We start from the raw sequence: 21,221 nt of genomic DNA, 5'->3' as shown, positions 1-21,221 counted from the left end.
GAGGATTCAGGCCCCATATACGTATAAGCATCTCCTTGATATTTATCAACAGCTCTGTATAATCAATGGATCTGCTTCTCTGAATTACTAATGTAATAATTCACATAAAATTGAAACAGAGCATTTGTGTTTTCCTGTCTAAAGAACAGGGCCATTTTTCATAAATATCAAAGCAGGTCATCATGAAAAAGAGCGAAAAGACAAGAGTCATGAGCACTGATAGGCTCTACAAATATGTTTCTGCTTTAGCACTAAGTACTGCCTGTCCTGTTTTAGTGTTGGACAAATGTGAACATGGATACAATTATACACATCCCAGACTTAATAAACTCTTCTTGAGACTTTGGGCCTGCAAAGATGGAGACATATGGTATTATTCAGAACAAATTATCCCACTGACTTCAGTGGAAATGTCCACAGTGTGTGAGGTTAAGCATGCATACCTCTTTGCAGAAAAATGTACTAAATCTTCATGTTTTCCCCTCTGAAACTTCATCAAGCCATAGGGATTAGAGCTCTCCTCAAGTATTCTCTGTGTCTTTTTTTTGTCACCATATTGTTGTCCAGTTCCTGCATTCTATTAGTGTTCCCTTTTGCCTAGAATTTACTTGGCAGCTCTTTTTTGGTAACGTCATAACCAATTTCCATCGCATCCACCCTCTCTCCCAGTAAAACTCTGAATTGTCAAATGTCTGTCTCAGAAAAATAAAAGCAACAGCAACCATTAAACAAAAGTTGTGTAACCTTTCTGTCAAGCATTGCATCTCTTGATAATATTATTATGGCAAGCTACATAATAATTTTACTTAGGAATGTTTTTATTTTAATTAAAAGAAGATAAATCCTCAAGCAATTTCTTTCCAATCCCTTTTTAAAATTTTCATCTGTAGCTTAATACCATGAAAAACACTAAGCTGTTGGACCAGGAAGGGTATAGCACAATGGAGGCAGATATCAGACGGAGTATCAGTAGGGTTTTTGAGTTGTGAAAACATACTTCATAGAAGAAATTCATATAGCAGAAACAGGCCATGGGAATTACCTTAACCAATCAGGTGTGCAGCCAAAAACATTCAGGGTTTGGTACAAGTACAGAAACACAGGTATATATATCTAGTGCCACTTGGGTGCATTAAGGTGTAAAACTTACATTCAGCATACTAAGCACTTACACAGAACTGGCAAGTATGCACAGTCACAGTCTCTTTGGGATCAGCAGCTTGGGGTGAGATGTAATACTGTAAGTGATGCAACAAGAAGTGCATATGGAGGCAATTGATCCCAGTTCCCTTTCTCTTTGGATCCTTTTCAAATGGCAGCTCCTAGCAAGTTCCTTTATCTTTTGCTAAAGTGATTTCATTGCTAAAGAAAGTTGGGAACTTCTCTGCTGAAGCATTTCCTTTCATTGGAGAAACTCAGTCTAAGAGCTCTGAGTGACTGGAAGTAGTCCTAAACACTTCTCTCATCAGAGCACAGTATGGCCAGGAAAGGGCTTGTGCCTTTGTATCTCACCGAGGTCAATAAACAGAGGAGCTGACTAAGAAGCAGGGCTCACCTTGAGATACCAGGATAGGCACTTCTTTAAAATTTTAACCACTTTTGGGGTTCTTCTAAGATATTTTTTTTTCTGTTGTACTAGCCATCCATGCTGATAATGGGACAAAAATGAGAAGAAATCCCCAAATCACAAGAGCGATGGTTCCGTAAGAAAGCATAAGCACTGTTTGTATTCCAACCTGTCAGTGGTAAGAACTGAGGGATGTTGCAGCTGTCTCCAGGTATTTTATAAATCAAAGCATCCTGCAGAACGTAGGAGGGGTAGGCATAAATAAACCAGATAATTCTCATGAAAAACAAGCCTGTTTCTTTCCTGGAACAGGGATACATTGAAGGATGTGCTTCATTTTGAGAAACTAAGTAAAAATGCTAGCCTGAACACTGGCCCCAGGTTAAGTGAATTGCACAGATTCACAGACACTTTAATCCAAACGACCCAGAGAAGACAACATATCTTCAGCCAGCACTGCACTGCGTGTAAGTGAAGAAGGCCCTTTGAGGAGAAATTTCCCCCTTTTTCAGAGGGGGCAATGCTTATTTAGAGGCAAAGGAATAACAGAATGACAGGGTGAGACATGAGCCCACCTGTACCACATACTACTCAAATTCTTTGCTGAAGCCCAGAGGACTTCTGTGTATGGTGGCTCATTATCATGGCTGTTTCACTTTTCATGCCATGCTCAGACATTAAGCCACTCACAACTGGTCCTTCTTAAATAAACTCCAGAAGCCTTTGATCTGTTTCCTACAAGGCTTCCCAGCAGATATTGGCATCTACTTTATTTTGCAGACAACACTGACGGAATGAGATTTATGAATAACTTCTGTCCTCTGAAGCAGTCTGGTTGCAAGCAGCTGAGCACATGCCACTCAATGGAAGACTCAGGGTCAGCAACAGAAATTTGTTTCCATCCTAAAACTTTTCGGAAAATATGTTTTTCAATGTGAGAACCACTGCCAGCGTGGGGAATGCATGAAGGCTAATGCTTTCAGACCGAAGCTCCCAACTGTGATTGACACTAATGTTGAATACTTTTAACCAGATTAAGGTGCAAGGCAACTTCAGTGCGATCCTACAGTGGACTTTTACAATTGATCCATTTTATTAAAAAGTAAATAAAATTTAATACAGAGTAATAAAGTGAAGCAGAATGCTCTGAAGCGGAGCATCAGCCTCAGAACAGCAAGTATCTGAGCTTCTAGTATCAGCCACAAAAAAAAATTACTAAAAGCACTGAGAAAAGAAGTCTCAGGTTCTAAAATTAATCGCCCCAGCACTGAATACTGTTCTATTTTTTCCCCACTAGCGTATTGCTGTCTCTGTCATATAGATTTGTGCATGCAAATTAGAGGACTTTGAGGTGTACAAAGACTCCAGATGGAAAACATGCTTGATGCAACACAATAAAATGAGAAGCAGAACTGTATTTATCATAACTGTGTCAACAAAAATCATATAAATAAAGTATAAAAAGTATTGAAAATTAGATCACAATAATTCTTTAAAAAGAGATTTCATATTACAAAACCTAGGGATCCAGACATAGGACTAGGGAAATGGCTTTTTCTTCTTTGCAATGCAGTGAAATATAGCCCCAGCCAATGTTTTTCATCAAGTAGGTTAACTGTGTCTTTAGCGAAAGGGCAAGGTTTTATTCCAAAGGTAGCAGTGTATGCAAAAGCAAGTAAATGACCTTCAGACTCCATTTAAAGTTCAAGCTCATTTTCTTCCACTAACTAGTCAGACCCCTGGGACACCCCTACTGAGGTACTCATGTATTCCACCCCATTTTCTGCAATGAATCCCACCTTTTCTCTACAAATTTAGTTTTAATGAGTGACCACTTTTATTGCAATATCCTGTGACTAATTTACACAGATCATATTAAATGTTTGTATTTATTTCAATTTGACTAATTGGAAAAAAAAAAGATTAATTGGGTAAGCTTTTAATTGATAAACTTTAAGTTCATAAGTACCTGTAATGGCTGGAGTTTCTTGCTTTAAAGGGAACGAGACTGACCTTGATTCTTACCTGACTGCAACTACTCTGATGCGACTGGTTTGAATTAAGTGCTTCCTTTTTTATATCTACACGCTGTAATTCTGAGCAAAACTTAGAAACACTTATACATCAGTGGTTCCACGCTCTTTTACAACATGTTGCATTACGTTCTGTAAACACCTAACTTGACAACATTTATCACATAGGTAGCACATTTTATTTGTGCAGCTAAACAAAATAGGTTGAAAACACACACAAAAAACCATATTAAATGCAGACAGCTTGCTTCTCTGTACAGTAACAGTATCTGCTGAGATGATTGTGGTACTGTAGTTCTTTCTCCTTACCAAATACATGCAGTAGGAAGTTTTTCTCTGCTCTTTTGTCATCTTTGCTGCTCTCTTATTTCATGACCTCTGAGTTAATCCTTCTGTTCTTCCTATTAGCAAGTTTAAGCAGGCAAACTTCAAACAGACTAGCAATGGGTCACAAGGTTTAATGGGCATGTAGATAATCATCTAAATTACATTTCTGGAGCTGATGGGCCAGACAGGCTTAGAGAGTAACTTTACCAGCTTTCACTGTTAATCAGCAAGGATTGTGTGTCTCAGTATGTATCTGCCTTTGCCTGCCTCCCGGAGGGGCTGGTCATACCGGCTGATTAACAAAGACAGCTGCATTAGCTTTCTTCTCCCACAAAGTGTGTCATGGAGGCCCAAATGACTTGAAAGGCAAATGTGACCACAGCTCAAACACCAAGCACTCTCTTCTCATCAGTGTGGAATTGCTGGCCCTCCTCTTGCAGATTATGATACTAGGCACAACAGTTGCCAATTTTCATGATCTGTTAACACTTAGGAAGCCTCATGCTGAAGGCTCTTCTTTCACATCTATTGTGGTATCATCAAGGGGAAAATTCAACAGGCTATTTCACATTTTCTGATGAATTTGAGAGCAGTGTATGAGATGAACTGAAAACAATACTGTAATTGAACTGTCAGTAGTGAAAGACCTGGATCAGCTTTGAAACACAAACTATAGAATAACTGTTCTCTGTAGGATACGGAGAATTTTACAGTTACAGAAATAGCAATAGATATGTACTGTGAACCTGATTTTGTCAGTGAAGATACCTACAAAGAAAAGTGTATAAAATCTGAAGTCCCTTTTTTGCCTTATAATGGTGATTGTGTGTTATACCCACCTCGATTCCAAAAGGAACAAAAGTAGTGGAGGATTGGCTTCCTAACTTTGGCAGAAGCTTGTCCTTCAGGTGTTAAGCTCATTTTGCATAGCAAATACTTCTCAATGTTTCATTTTACCACTCTTTAACAAGTTGTTAAATAAACACAAAATCAGAACAATTAAAACAGCTACACAGCAAGTTTTCACTGTCTTACTTAGGTGCAACATAGACCAATAGTAGCTCACTTTTTAAAAAGAGCAAAAAACTGTTTCATGTATTTATAAGTCTGTACAGAAAAGAATCTGACTATCCAGCCAAGAAGTTAAACAACTTTCTATTTTGGATCTCAAGAACATTCTACAAGAAGAAACTACTGAGGAACAAAGTAAAATAATCAAGAACACTGCTTTCCTTAAGAAAGGAAGTTGGACTCTGACTTTCCACAAGTTTTCATAGATGAAATTATGAAACATCTCTGGCTCTGTGACCTATGTACACCTACTTCTGACTCATGTTAGGGAGAGACAAGAATTAGGCTAAATATTGCTATAGTTTCCCAGTCTACAAAGCATACAATTTCTCAAGCTTCTAAACAAGGGTGATCACATATTCCACTTTATCTGGGACAGGCCCAAAATGCAAGGACTGCCACATATTGTGATAAAATTTTCAGGTCTCAGTTTTGTTTCAGGTATTCACTGAGACATGGGATTATTCCATTTCCTGGCTTTCATGTGACAGCCTAAGTAAACTACCCACTCCTGGTGGCACAGCATCCTTGGCTATTTCAGTGAGAATAAAAATGGTCAAACGTCTATGCCAGATCATGAAACCCACAGTAGGATTTCAGTCATGCCACATCCTCATCACATCCTTTTTACCAACATAATGCACAGGGAAAACTATCTGAATTTCAAATGTGTTGTGAGCATATAGCTGAAAGAGGTGATAGCCTTTATGCAGTGAAGCAATAAATCATCTCGATACCTATTGTTCTATTGTATCATATGGCTGACTTGCAGAACTACCCTTTTTGCTTTTATTTTACCAGATCAGAATTGTAAGATTATCATTAAAAGACCAGACAAATTACTATGAAGAGTTATGGAGTCATTATGACTCATTAGTCTTCCCCTTATCTTCATAACAACCTATAACATCTATTTCACATTACAGCTTTCCAATGGCAAAATGTCACCAATAATTTCCACTAGCATCAAAAGCTGAGATGATCAAAGCACAGCTATTATTTTTGGAGATATGATAGTAGGCATACTTTCTTTTCTGCAGACTCATTTTTTGACCTCGCATGCTAACAAAATAAGCCTACTTAGGTCAGATCCAAAGTGCGTTAAAGTCAACGAGAGTCTTTTCCCTGTTCAAAGGGCTTGGATTTAAGGATATTTTTCTCTTGTTTTACTGTTACACATCACAAACAAGGGTACAGAAGCTGTTACTAAATCCGAATAACAGTCTGCTTGGTGAGTCTCAGAAGTGGAAGAGCTGAAATGTACTTGCACAACTGGGCACTAAGCAACATGCAACATGTGCCCTAAACTTGGCTCTAGACAGTTTTACCATTCGTAAATGGTCATTCGCTCATGATATGTCTATGAGCATGACGGAAAGTCTTGCAGACAGAATAAGCTCAGGTAACAAACTGTGGCACCACGTTAACATGGAGCTGGCCCAGCCTGGCCGCCATGCAGCAGTGACACCTCGTTTGTTCCCTGTACTTGCACTAGCTTACTCATAGCCAGCACAAACAGCTCCACAGCACTCTGCTGTCATGTCAGAATTTGACAAATGCCACCATTCACAAAAAAATGTAACTGAAGCACCACAGGGCCCTGGTGTGTCACACAAAGCTACTGAAGTTTAACCTTATAACAATAATTTTTGCTCCAGTACAAACCACAATGACTACTTGTAAAAAAAAAAAAAAACAAACACGTACACAGAGATGCATGCGCAACATCTATTTTGAGAACACTTTACCCATATGCATGTACTGATTTGCTGCAACCTATAAACTGGCAGTCTGATCACAGTTGTAACACTTTGTGTGCTGTTATACAGTGCAAGTTATTTCTAAATAATGACTTTTCATGAGTCAGGCACATTGACAGAATGCAAACACTGAGACTAATATTTAAAGCTAAATATTTCAGTGAGGCTTCAGAAGCTTCGGATGACCTTTTTTTTCTCCCCACCCCCTTCTATTATTGGACTTTTAAATGTGTCATTGCACTTCCTGGAGCTCATAAAGGAGAACTGCTTAACCCATACTTTGCAGTTCTCACGCATATGTGGCTCATCCAAAGACTTTGTAAGGCTTTACTCTTTACTGGGGAGTTAATTCTTATATCCTGATATTGCACAGTTAAAAATTGGAAGCATGGAAAAATTATGAGCCACACTTTGACTCTCTAACTTAGCACAGTTAATATAGGCAACACAAAGTCTGAAAGCAAGAGCTTGACCCACCATGGTGATTGAGATGGCTAGAGCTAGGTTCCCTGTGGAATCAAGGAAAAAAACCAGCTGTTTGAGGGTGATTGGGAGGCCCCAAGTACATCATCTGTTCCTTTCTAGAGACCTCAGGTGTCTTCAAGAGATAATATCATTAGTACAGTATACAGGGCACATCTCAAGAGCACCCGACTTAGGTCCGCATGCTAGGAACTGCCACTGCCCGCCGAGGGTGTGGGCCCATCCGTGTCCTCCTGTAGTCAGGGGCAGACAGAAAGAAGGAAGCAACTTTCTGTGGTTAGTCAGGCTGGGTCAGGATCTCCCCCAAGCACTCAGCCTCTAGGCTGGCCTTAGGCTGACGTGATTCGAGCATGTGGCTCCCTCTTTTCCCTAAAGAGCTCTAACCATCAGTCCATCAAGCTGTACCTGTAGCTGTACCCAAGCTAGACCACAAGGCAGAAATGCATGGAGGAATCCCTGTGGAGGGCAGGGAGAGGAAACAAGAACAAACACAAAGAAGTCTGGGCTATGTGGAGTCTTCTGCAGAAGTTACTGCTACCAGTTCTCTAGCAAGCTAGTAATTGGTTCCAGGGGTGTTACTGGGCCTGTATTGTATTGAAATCATCCAAAGTAAAAGCAAAAAAGGAATGTAAGTGAAAATCTATTCTAAATATGTGGGATGATTGCCTGATAACTTAGCACAAACAAACACCCCATAGCTAACAAGAATTACATAAAAACAGCTTTTCTGATAAGCTTTTCCAGAGAACAGTGTTCTCCCAGGAGCTGAATTGCTTACCCCGCATTTGCTGTTGTCTGTCTCCTTTCACAGCCATCCACAATGGTTCAATGCTATTATTTAAAAAGACATTTCAATCCTGTAGTTAAAGTCAAAGAAGCAGAAAAACCTGAGTCTAGTCCAGTCTATACCAGCAATCCTCGATAGGCTCAGAGATAGCACTGTGTCTACAGAATGTGCATCCACGGCACTGTATCTGTCTCAGCATCTCCCCATCCTGCAGCACCCTAGGGAGCAGGTATCGCAAGGCTGAAATATCCAATCATACACACCACTATCACCAGTGAGATCCTGTTCACCAGTTGCAATCACATGGGTCATAATCTGACTCCCTTACATTTTTAGTCATGCAATTACAAGTTTCTGCTTGGCTAGTTCCTGGGCAGATCACCTTCTGTATCTTTAATGTGTCATGCATGCCCATGGGATAACATCACTAATTGTATGAAGGCAGAGAACAGCCTGAACACACAAAAGAGTAGAATTGTTCTGTCAGGTCAATGAGGTTTATCTTTAATGGTTTCATTCCTCACATAATGACATACTAATGACATTTTTCTGTGGCATAATAGCAAAACAATTCATTCAAGTCAGGAGTCACCTAACCGAGTGTCTAGGATGGTGGGATGTTCTTAGTAAGACTGCTAAACTGCAAACACACAGAAGAGGGAAAGGAAGAGGAGAAGACACTAAATTTGCCATTGCTGAGGTAGAAGGTGCTACAAACACTAGCTGGTGTCAATAAATTCAGTGGTGATAAAGAGTGATAAAGTTAAGACGAGTTAAGAAGTTCTTAATTACAAGAGTGCTGCCGAAGGAAAGGGAGCATAGGAAAAATAAGGCTGAAAGCTGCCTAAAAAAATTTCTCTTCAGTGCCTAATTATTATAGCAAGCTAATTGTTCTTCTGGCTAATGATCATAAACAAAATTACTTTGTTGGTGTCATTGCAGTCATTATTGGCTTAAGATTGTTGAATCACTGAATTCACATGGATTTTCTCAAAGTGCTGGTGGCAAATTACCCGTTAGCGATTGTGTAACACACCATTTCCCATGTACAATGCATTGTAATAATGACAAATGTAGCTGCTGCACGGAAACATCCGCTCTCTTCAGTCTCTGCCTGATATTTCTGGAGGTGTTTCCTGGAGGGTATCTGTTATTAATCTTGCATCACATGTTAAACAGGAAACAGCTATATAGAGAAGACTAAGCACAACTAATATGAAATCAGGAATGTAAGCAAAATGCTGTGAACTGGAAGGCTATATGCGTTTCCCAAGCAGCTGGACCCAACATGGTCTTGAGCCTCAAAGTTTGGGCTCTGTAATGTGGCATCCCCCAAATGCTGGAGAGTATGATGATAGTCCTAGTCAGGTACAGCCTACTGAATATACAGGATGAAACTGTAAAGCAAATTTTCATTCCACGCTTAAACTCATTCTTTTGCTGATTCTTGCCCCCTTATGCCCTGGTTGTGCCCATTTTGTCTCTATGGCTTATTCAGAGCCTGGCAGATGTCTGACAGTGAACAGTGATTATGGGAACCTGTCCTTACCAGATGATAGTGAAGACTATGTATGAAATCAACTGTGTAGGTAAAAGAGGTGAACATTTGATTTCTAGAGAAATTGCAAAGCATGACATTAACTCCCCCAAAAGGATAGATCTATGATCTGCTGAGCTTTTGGGACCTTTCCTTAAAGCAGCAGATACCAACTGCTGATCAAGATACCAGCCTAACAGCTGTATCTCTTCGGATGCTGAGATCCAAAAGGGCTTCAGCATAGAACAGCACAAATGTAAAGCATCAAAGTAAAGAATATCCCTCACAATGGTTAATTGTTCCTGTGACTCATTTACAAAGCAGCGCTTTAAATCGTCACAAAAGTCTTTGTTATAATTAAGAAAACATGGCAAGCCGCCTCTCCCCAATGGTATAGAAGTTGACAAAGCCAGAATACGCTGACTCTGCAAAACATTTTGTTCCAAGACACACACAGAAATTAACCCTCTGATTGAAAATTATCTCAGTGCATTTATTATTTACACCTCTACCTTCTGTATCTTCATAAATACACTTTTTAGAAGCACCAAGCTGTGCTATTAGATTTAGATGCTTCTACTTAGTGTGAACTGTGATTATACATCCCTTGATCTTTAAATACTTTGAAACACCTTCAAATAGTTTTTAGCTTTTCCTGAGCTGTTGCTTGACCATGAATATTTCAGAAAATTACTAAAAAATTCAGCAGTTTTATGCAAGTGAATTCACTCACTAATATTGCCTGGCATATATAATGGAAGAGAATTTAGCCACATGTTTCTCTCAGGACAGATACCCCACCAGTGTAATTTGGAATTGCTCCCCTGAAATTAATTGAACTATGTTGACATACAGCAGTTGAAGATATAAACCTTCACCTTTTATTTATGTGCTAGCTCTTTAATCATTTTGTGGCTTTCATCTGAAATGCCTCCAATTTAACAATGAGTGTATTCAGTTTGCTACATATTTGCTCCTCAAGGTTATGTGAACACTGCTTTGTGTTTCCTGGGGGAGTGGGTTGCAGGCACACAAAACCCAAAATAATTTACACTTTATTTAATAAATTAATAGCAGTGAAAATGTACTTCTAGTGTTTTGTGTGTTGTCAGCCATAAATCACTTCTACAATTTCTGAACATGGAGCTCCTGCTCATTTAAAACCAGGTATCTGTTTTTTTCTGCACAGCCGTAACTATTCACTCACAACAGCTTTAAAACCAATCTTGATGTGAATTTCTTTCATGAAGAAAGCAAAAGCTGCCTTAAGAAGCACCCACTACCACTCTTCTGTGCTCAATTGGTCATTCTTGCCCCCACACCTACCCCTTTCCTTGTGTTCACATAGTGAGATTGGGACCATATCCTAGAAGTTAGCCCATTTAAATAAACAATAATTCTCCCATCTTGTTCATGAGTAGCTGTAGGCAGGGAAAGGGATGCTTAAGCTGGCATTGCTCGTGGAAAAAATTACTGCCAAACTATACTCTTACCAGTGTTTCTGTAAAAAAAATCTAGAGTATAGGCTTGAGTATTTTAGATCTACTAATGAGTGGGTTTTTTACTTTTCCCAGCCACTCCCTCCTAAAAAATAGAGTTAGCATTCTGGACTGCATAATAGCAAAAATCTCTAACTTAAAAGTTATGCCAATATAAATTTCAAATTTCAATCTCTTTTAATCAAATAACCCTCTCTGAATGAAAACATCTTCTTCTGATGAAAGCATATGCTTTTCTTTATATTTTTTCCCATAATCAGAATGCTTTCTATTTTTTTTTTGTTTGGGCATTTTTTGTTTTTTTTCTGAAAAATACAAAACCACTGAAGAAAATTTTCACCAGCTTTAGATGTGAGAAGACTAAAGAATGCAATGCATGATTGCTCCCATAATGGATATTCTTTTATTCTCTGAAAAGGAAGTAAGCTGGCTTTGCAAGTAAGATACAGTCTGGTTGTTGATATAATTAGGCTGTACATTTAGTTCTAAAGGTGCCGTTTCTGTGTGTCTTCATGCAAGACACTCAAACCCAGAACTGCCAAGAAGGTTAGCTGCTGCTACAATAAGCACTGCAAAACCTGAGTCTGCGCATGGCATCCACAATGTCCTAAGGACAGAAGAGGTGGGTGGTTTGTGATGGGGGTCACACTGAATCTAATGCAGATAATGGGAAATACAGAAGAGACTTAATGTGCTTCAAGCCTGTCCTACTACAGGACAAGTTCTTTGTTTCCCTCCTAAGCCTTTTTTTTTCCTTTTTATGTTATGGATATCATTTAATATTTGCAAGGTTCTTTGAAATTTTTTGCATTAGAGCACTAGGCAGAGCTTATTCATGTTTCTGTAATTGACAGTGTTTACTTGTACTGTCTAGTATGAAAGGCATTGTAACTGTAATAGCACACAGTTTAAAATTAAGTGAAAATTTTATTTTCCTTGGGAAATTTATAACTTGAACTCAGGAAAAAAAAAAGTTATTCTCATATCTTACATAACACAAAATTGAAATTAGTTTGATTTTTTTAAGGGTTTCTTCCTTTCTAAAGGGTCTTCTCATGTCTGCCCCTAGAGACTAAAGTAAAGTTAAATATAGTTACTATATTAGGCCTAGGTCTTAATTACTTTTTCGTCAATGGAAGTCTAGTAGACAGAGAAATCAACATCTTGTTGCTGGCATCTTGTTGCCAGCTGCATTGCAGCCATTTGATGTTACACAGTCAGCAATGCTATACCAGTATCTCATTATCAGCTCTGCCGGACTTCTTACGCTATCTGAACTCTAGGAAAACAGTATGATAAAAATTTTTATAAAAATGTAAGAGATAATAGTATTTAAGAATAAGGTGTTTATAAAAATCAGGAAAGTTTTTGAAGCTGTTCTCCTCTCCTTTCAGACCTAAGAAAACTGTAGGACATCCAGAGCATCAGCCCATGGCACTGCACTGATTCTGGAAAGTACTTCTTTGTGTTTTGTGCAAATGCACAAAACGAATGATACACAGGCTATAAAATGCAATAATAGCTAGCCATTACTCACAATACCAATGCAAAACAAATAAATAACTGAATTACTAAAATACAAACGCACCACCACCACCAAACAACCCAAAATAACCCAAACCCATAAAACCAAAACATGTGGCAGCAGAACATTATAGGTACATAAGTTCAGAGTGTCAAAAAATGTTCCCTAAGCACATCACCAGTTACTTTCCAAGATTGCAACTAGGCAAAGATTAACAAAAAGCATCCACACATTTCAGGTGAAGCATAGATAAATCTGTTTGCATTTTAAAGATAAAGGGCAGTGCATGGATGAATAAAATATTTTGTCCTTTATGGCAGTTTCTGCGTAGTCTGGGATCTTTCACTTGAGGGTAATGCTGATACCCCTGTTTCAAGAGCTCACTGTTTTTTGTTGCTTGCTTTGTAGTCTGCCTATCTTGGTATCACAGCCTCACAGGTGATAAAGGAACGGCACCACTTCTTTCAAGGACACTTAATTTGAATATTGTCAACAGTTGCACAAAATTAAGTTAAAGCACAAACCAATAAGGACTCCATCTGCAGTCCAAGCAATACTGTCAGAATGCAGAACACACAATGAAAGGCAAATAAAGCTGCTGAAGGTGCTATGGTGATGCCACAGTTTGTCCCTTACTAATTTGGTTTTAATGAGGATATTATAGCTGCTATCAAAAAGTCAAGAGGACAATATTTTTTCTCCTTTTAGGGGATGCAAGGCTTGGAATGATACACTTCTTAATTCAATAGCCTTGAAATTAATCCAGGATTATTCAACTGCATGAGAATTGTTAGAAGACTGGAAACAACATCCCACACCCTGTCTTTTTATTGTAAACTTCCTTATAGTATCATCTTGCAGTGAAACCTGAATATCCTAATGGGATTAAACATAAAAGAAAGTCAGGAAAAAAAGTCGCTGGATTAGAATTTTAACTGAAGCCTTCTGTGAGAAAGACCACACCACTGTCAGTGACCTTTGTCTCCCCATGTGTGATCCCAGTTGTGCCTAGTCAAGTGTCCAAAGAAGACTCCATCAGTTCACGCTGTATTTATCCTTTTGCTTCTAAAACAGGTGTCTTGTTACTAAGAGAACAAGCATTCATGTCATTGATCAGGGTGTATTAACGCACCCTGCAAGAGCACATAATGTTCTCCGGTATGAAAAGCAGAATGTAATGATGCTATTTAAGACCTGAGTTTTGTAGTGATAAAAACAACACTCTTAGTAAAAGGGAATAAATTCTATTCCAGAAAATAGGGAAAAGGGGAAAAAAATGCAGGGGGTTGAGTGTTTTAGAATGCCATCTTTATCTCTAGCTCCAGCCTTTGTTTGTTTTTTAAATGCACTCCTTGATAAGTTTGCCTTTAACATATCTACAAAAAATGTTGTTTTGGAATCTCATACTGTATCTTCACAGCCCTCATTAGATACCACAAGAATGCTTTTCATCTAATTTTTGCTCTAAAACTCCTGAAGTCCTCCCTAGCTCTGAACAATTGTATTAATTAGAGAGCAGTTAGTCACAGATGAGCAGAAAACTGTGCTAAATCAAAAGAAACTTCTAAAACACATTTCATTTTTATCATTCTACATCTCTTTGCCTTCACAGTGCTTCAAAGACTCATACTCTGTCTCATAAATGCTATAAAAAAACATTAACAGTGTAAACTCTAGTGTGGGAGGTTGTGTATGAAGTTGAGTTCCTGTACATGCCCTAAATTGGAGAACACAAGGAGCTTTCCTTACATCTTTCCACCCAGCATGTTCTCCTAATAATATAACTTCAGCTCAACCTATTGCTGCTCTCTTTTTCATACTAATCCACACCTAAGGTGTCAGGCAAATTGCTGTGTGCATCAATCAAGATCTTATTGTATGTATCTATTCTTATTTGTTTTATTGTAACAACTCCTGGATCTAGTGCTGAGCCAGTACCAGTAGAAAAAGCGAGAAGATGGTTCTTGACCTTTTGAGCTTGTAAGATAAGTGTAAGAGAAGAGACAAAGAATAGGCAGAAGGCCAGACAGCAACATAATCAGGCATTCAGATCAGAGTCAGTAGGGTATGACTACTACATACATTTTCTCTGACAGTTCTGATTTGCAGATGGGGATAATTATTGTCAACATATAATTTGCTATCAACATTTATAATCTTTTTGGCTCCTTTTTTAAGTCCCAATGTTTATTTCTCTACAAGAACAAAAAGTCCCTCTTGATCTGTCCCATCACATAAAATGCTCTGCCTTCTCCCACCCTCGTCTCCCAACCTCTTCTGCAGTATATAGAAAGAAACCAGAGAAGGGAAGTAAGTTCTATGAAAAGGATATATTCATATATAAAGATCTTCATAAAGAAGATAAATAAAGGTAGGATTAGACATTTTACATGAACATGGATGGCCATTTCAACACTATGGTTTTGAAGACCCTGTTTCCTGGTTGCAGAATTAATTGTGATTAAATATTTCCTCCTGTATGCTCTGATATTAGAATATGCCCACCGAATCTTTTCATCTGCCTAAAATCCCACAGAAAAATGCACTGCCCTTGATTATTATTTACCATGTCACTCCTCTCCTTGCATCAACTGGCTTATCTTTGCCCACCATATCAAGTACCAAAGTTCAGTGCTCAAACTGGAAGCCAAACAGCTCTGCTCCAGCCTGTGTTCCAGTTTCTCTTACAAAGAATTTATCACCTTAGTTTTACTAACTGAAAGTTTCACTGTTCCTTTATTTCATTATCTTTCTTCCAATTTTTTGTCTAATTCAGCCTGAGTTCCCCTTCCCCAGCCCCTTTTTAGCCCTATTAGATAGGCTTTCACCATTTTTTTCATTCAGGAGATGCACTGCTTCCTAAGGACTGTTAGGAGTAATTTATTAGCATTCCCAAACTTATATTAAGATAAATGTGATGCAAGCAACAATCAACCTTTCATTCAGAACCAGCAGTGGGTTTTTTTCCATTGTGTTTATTTGTCTTCTAGAATAAACACTTTTCATTCATAAATTATATAACAGCAATTGTCTGGAACACTGATAAACATACCTTCATCATAAACATTTTTCCTGCTAAAAGGATCTTCATGGCTCCAATTTCATAGATAGATAGTTATGAAAACTGCAGTCTGCCCACTGTGCAGTATGGAGTCACTGTTTTCTCACAAGGAAACAGCAGTTCTCTGATGGTTTAGGTTTTGGCTGACCAAAGTAAGGGTTAATTAACCTGCAGCTCTCAAATATATGGTAAGCGTAACAGGTACTCATGCTGGACTTGCTTACCTCATACGTTCAAAATACTGTGTAAATGCTATATTTAATAAAATTACAACATTTAGAACTCAGATTCTAATCTCAACAAAACTGACTCTACACCAACTTTGGCCCATGTACCCTAATTTATACTACTGAATGAACAAAACCCAGTTAAATTCACTATTTGTATAGCGAAGGAATATAGACACAATACCTGCACAAACCCACACATCATATAGTCATCAAACAAAGGCAGACTAGGGCGATCCTCTCGATAAATTGTGATTTTGTAGCTGCTCACAACCTGAGGGCTGGGCTGCGAATCATCGGTTACGAGAACAATGACTTTGTTCAATCCAAGGCCAAGGGGGTAGTTAGCAATGCTGCAAGGCAAAACAGGAAAGAAGTGGAATAAATGCTAAAGAAACAAAGATTTACATTGCTTTATCCAAAACAGCTAAATCATGCTTGCTCCTTGAGGCTTCTAACATTTTCTTTCTCTTACAAAATACATTTGATTTTAAACAAAGGCAGTGTAAAATAAGATTTGTAACAATTTACAGTTCTTTCAGGAAGACAAAATACTGACAGCGAAACTTAGTGAAAACACCTTCAGTAGCACTGGCAGCAGTTCTGACATGAAAATTGTGAATGAAGTCACCAGGGCCAATAATTCCTGGTATGTCCAAGTTCATGGTGAAGTCGGCAGGGAGGCAAATGAGATCAGAGGTGTCAGCTAGCCACTGAAATTTTCCACTAGCCAAATGTGATGGAATCCCAGACAAACTGCTCAGTGACAGACAAGATCAAAGCTGGACTGTGCTCTTCTTCCCTTAGCAGGGAAATAATAAATGCTGAAAAACACAGAACCTGGACATGCAGAACTTTTACTTTTCAGTGTAAAGGACATACTGCTGTTCTCTTTACCTTTTACAAGGAAGAAAACTGTTTAAGTTTTTTGCATGTATTTATGTTGACTGCCATGGTAGTTAACATTAAAACACTAAAAAGTTGGGTGAAAGCATTTTATGGGAACTTGTTAAAATGATAAATCAAGACTAATTTCTTATTGAAAATACAAGAAGCATGTTAAGTATTAGACCTGTACAGACTGTACAGACTGTCTGGCTACTAGCAGACATTCTAGTTCAAAGCATCTGCTTCATAGTTATCCAAAAGATGGTGTGTTGCATAGGCACTTCATGCCATGAAGTCAAGCTCGCTTTGTAATGGTTAACAATTCTTCCTCCCAAGCAAATCATTGTCCTGGCTCTCTCTTTTATCCACTCACTAATGGATAGTATATAAATAGGTCATTTCTCTGGTTCTGAGGTACCTGGCACAGATAAATAAAGACTTTTTGTCCCTCACAACATCCAAAAACAGGTGACGTCCAAAATGCGTATTGGGATTGTCCCTGGCACATGCTGTTGTGTCAGAGAGAACTGGTTGGGAAAGTCAAAATGGTGCCAGGGATCATAGTAGCAATTAAACATCATGGATGATTGTGGGTCAATGCTCAGACTTGATGTTTACGGATGATTGTTCTCTCCCCTTTCCTCCAGATTTATACTTCTCTAAAAGATCAGATAAGCCAGGACTCTCACTAATGAGAACATGACCCACTGAAGTGGATGAGGGAAAGGCTGTAAATGTTTACCTGAACTTTAGTAAAGTTTTGTACTGTTTCCCACAGCATTCTCCTGGAGAAACTGGCTGCTCATGGCTTGAATGGGTGTCTCCTTCGCTGGGTAAAAAACTGACTGGATGGCTGAGCCCAGATGATCCCAGCTCCCTACTCTGATCCATGTAAGCAGACTGCTGGCTGAGGGACCAAGCCCAGCAGGGCAGTAGCTCAGACCACAGTACAAAATCAAGGCGTAGACATGAAAGCTCAAATTATTTGCTGTCTACTGTGTGTAGTGTAATCATGATCTGTTTCCACCCAGCTTTGATGCTGTCAGTGACTGGAGAAGCTGGGGGAGATGCTAGCAACCGTGCACTCCATAAAGCTAGAGTTAATTATGGCTTGACAACATATTACCATTGCCTTCAGGATATTGACAAATAAATACAAATTTCTGAGTGTTGAACTCTCTCTGACCTTCTCATAACTAATCTATAGGCATTCTGTGCTTTTGGAAATACAAACCAATTCTGTAATATTCTGACATATATCCAAAAGGTAAGGACACTTCTAGTTTTTACACTTTTATTTTGTTGCTCATACCTTGGCCCTTTCTTCTCATCAAGGTGTACTTGGCATTGACAGTTAGAGGGTTCTGCTCCTATCTTCACTGTCACCATGTCGAATGGGACTTCTGCATAGTATTCTTTGATCTTTGGGTTAAACTGAGGATTCAAGTCCAGCTGTGGACTGGTGAAGATCTGCCTGATATGAGATAGGGTATCTTTATCTGTTCCAAGAAGGCATCAAAGAAAAAACTGTGAAATGTATGAACATTTTTAAGTAACACACAACTTCTGGCAGATTGATAACATGTACAGTGGCAAGATTTTTAATGCCTAGTCACTCTGAGACTGATAATCCTGCTGCAAGGTCTTAATGGACTTTATATTGGCACGTGAGATAAAATTTTAGACCCTGGAGGGATTTTAATCATTCAGTCCCCATGACTCTAGCCAGAGTCACAAAACTCAAAGTCTGAGTAAGCCTTTGAAAATACAAGGATTAGGTCTGGGAGATCATGTCTCCAGTTGGTTAACTGAAACTTAAAGAAGAGTTAGGCCAAAATTCATAACCTACTTAGGTACCAGCCTGTGTACAGGGTTTATGCACATGTGTAATTACCAATAAAAATCAAAATAAGTTAGACATACTCTTGCTGTTCATAAGAACGAGTCACATGGAGATATCTAGACCCATGGGGTCATTTGCAGTACAGTTGGAAGAATGTTTTATTAAAATTCCTAAATCAACATATTCGAGCTCCTACCCTGTGTATGAAATCTCCACAATCAAATCCTATTTGCTCAAATGTATCCTTTATTTTGTAGTGTTTGCCAAATGACTCATGAGAACAATTATTTGCTGGCAACCCAATTATGACAAATATTTTAATCCAACCTGTTGGGTTCAGATTTACAGTATAATTGCATGTTCCAAACTTTCTTTCCACTTATATTCTCCAGTACATGTTTAAAACTGGGTGCTTCAGAAAATATGCCAGCCAGGAAACTCTTTTACTATGATATCTGAAAAAATTTGTGGCTTAAAACTTGGCTTGAAAGGGTCATAAGGGATGCAAGCAGTTTTATGTGGGCCTTTTCTACCCCAAAATATCTGCCTTGAGAAAAAAACAGGGCAATTTCAGCACTCTTTTGCATGTGTTAAAATGTAAAGGAAGTTGTTCCAGTGGAAGAGCAGAATTTGGGCTAGAACTGAAGCTTGTAAGTTGACACAAAGAAAGTATTTTTAAAAATTCTACAGATGATTATAAACAGTTCTCCAGATCCTGTGCGCCTTGCATAGAAAGGTTTTCTCACTGCTAGTTAAAAAATGAGGAGGAATTTTCAAAATAAAATAAATCGAGGTATTTTCAAATTAATTTTCTTGCAGTTGGAATGGTGATGCCAGTCAGCCAGCCCAGGAGCATTTCTGGTTTCTGACTGACAGTTCCTGGTTCCTGGTGGCACCATGACATCAGTAACAAAGGGGAAATGAGGCTCAATGGGTAGAAAAGTCTTTCTACCACAGAGCAATTGTTTCATATTTATAAAGTGATCCCTCAGAAAAAGTGTTACTGAGGAAGGCAGCAGAAAGCATTGCTCCCACCAAAGACAAATATACTTTAAATATCTTTAAACATACTTCAAATATTTCTACAAGCAGATATTTTAGAAAACTCTTCATCTCTTAACCAGCTCTTCAAAACTCCACTTCTGAGCTGAAGACTGTCCTTATATAAGGCTGATTAAACTCCATAGAAGTTTAAAGGCTATTCCACAAGAACAAATGTGTGCTAAAGTTCTTGGAAATATGGGGCAAAAGTCTACTAAGTGCAGCAAGGGATCAATGAGTGCTGGAATATTCACATTAATATGCACGTATAGCAATGCTTAATGTTGCTTGAGGCTTATTTAACACAATAGCCCAATCACTGAGTGATTCATAAACATTTTTGCTACTTAAAAATTCTTTTCTTTTTTTTTATGTTACAGCCTGTAGGCACTCAATTCACTGAAAGGTTACGTAGAAAATCCCAATAAATTTGTTCAAGCAATCTCTCTTCTTCCCCTTCAGTGGTCTAGAAAGACCTTGACTTACCATAACTGCATTGTCTTTCTTTAGTCTGACTGGAATAATGCAATGCTGAAAGGTAAACAGAAACAATTGATAATTTTCTGATCTAAGCATGATTCGCAGTCCTATCAAAGAAGGAATTTTCGTTGTGTTAATTATAAAAAAACAGTGTACTTTTATTCTTTTCAGTGTTAGATCTTTGCTTTAGGCTCATGAACACTGCTCACGGGTACAGCAGAACTTACACAGATAAAGAAGAAGCTGGTCTTTTACATGTAATAAGCCAAGACCTTCCAGCTGGAATGCAAAACAATGTAATCTAAATCATACCAATTATCAGAAGTAGTACAAAAAGGGAAAACATACCATATTTAAAAGATGTTACTCCAATTTCTTACCTTTATGATTCTTCCTAAAGTCGGAAGGAACATTCTTCTTAGGACTCGCATTTTCTTGAGAATTCCTGTCAATTCAATAGCAGACATGTTTCTACATAAATAGAAGGAACAGAAACCATGGAAAATTTTTCAAAAATTTCTATATGGCATCCCAGGCCACATGGTATTTTAATATTCCCCATTGAAAGATGAACCTTTTGGATTCATGATCCCAGCATTAGCAGTATTACCTTAATGAAAGTGACAGAAAACACACATTCCATAATAAATGGTAGCATATCACATGAGAAAAAAAAACCCCAAACCCAGAAATAAATTTCAGTTGTTGAATTGCTGGGAAAAAGAAGAGTGGATATAGCCAAGAATAAAATAACACAAACTGTATCTCTTAACTGTTTGTATAATGCTTTTTTTGTATATAATTGAGGTTAAAGTTAGACATTGTTCAAAAATAATTAAATATAAATGAAGATCTGTGTCAAGGTAAGTATCGGTACCGACAATAACATGAATTGATATAATGGAATATCTTGATTCATTTGCTAATTCAAAACAAATCACATAATCAACATCCAGAGTATAGATATAAATCCTCAGTGAAAAAAGACAATCACAGCAATTCATTAACATGTTAGTAGCACCCATATTGCTAACTCTGCAGATTTTTTCCTTCATATAGCATTTTGGGAGCATAGTAGAAGAAAGGCAGTAG

The 21,221-nt window shown here is 38.2% G+C and overlaps 1 protein-coding gene across 2 annotated transcripts in view; it reads right to left on the bottom strand.

Moving 5' to 3' along the window:
• The window catches only part of CPED1 (cadherin like and PC-esterase domain containing 1), a 155,106-nt gene that overhangs the window by 54,410 nt on the left and 79,475 nt on the right, over window positions 1-21,221 (bottom strand). For both annotated transcript variants that reach the window (XM_027809038.2, XM_027809039.2), the window contains exons 13-16: window positions 20,510-20,574; window positions 20,136-20,180; window positions 18,078-18,264; window positions 16,062-16,230 (exon numbers count right to left, since the gene is read on the bottom strand). In XM_027809038.2, the coding sequence (XP_027664839.2) occupies window positions 16,062-16,230; window positions 18,078-18,264; window positions 20,136-20,180; window positions 20,510-20,574 (466 nt within the window). The remainder of the gene's footprint in view (window positions 1-16,061; window positions 16,231-18,077; window positions 18,265-20,135; window positions 20,181-20,509; window positions 20,575-21,221) is intronic.

Source organism: Falco cherrug, chromosome 5, assembly GCF_023634085.1.
Source record: "Falco cherrug isolate bFalChe1 chromosome 5, bFalChe1.pri, whole genome shotgun sequence".
NCBI classification, from domain to species: Eukaryota; Metazoa; Chordata; class Aves; order Falconiformes; family Falconidae; genus Falco; species Falco cherrug.
The sequence above is the reverse complement of the archived record's forward strand: the minus strand, read 5'-3'. Positions and strand labels throughout refer to the sequence as shown.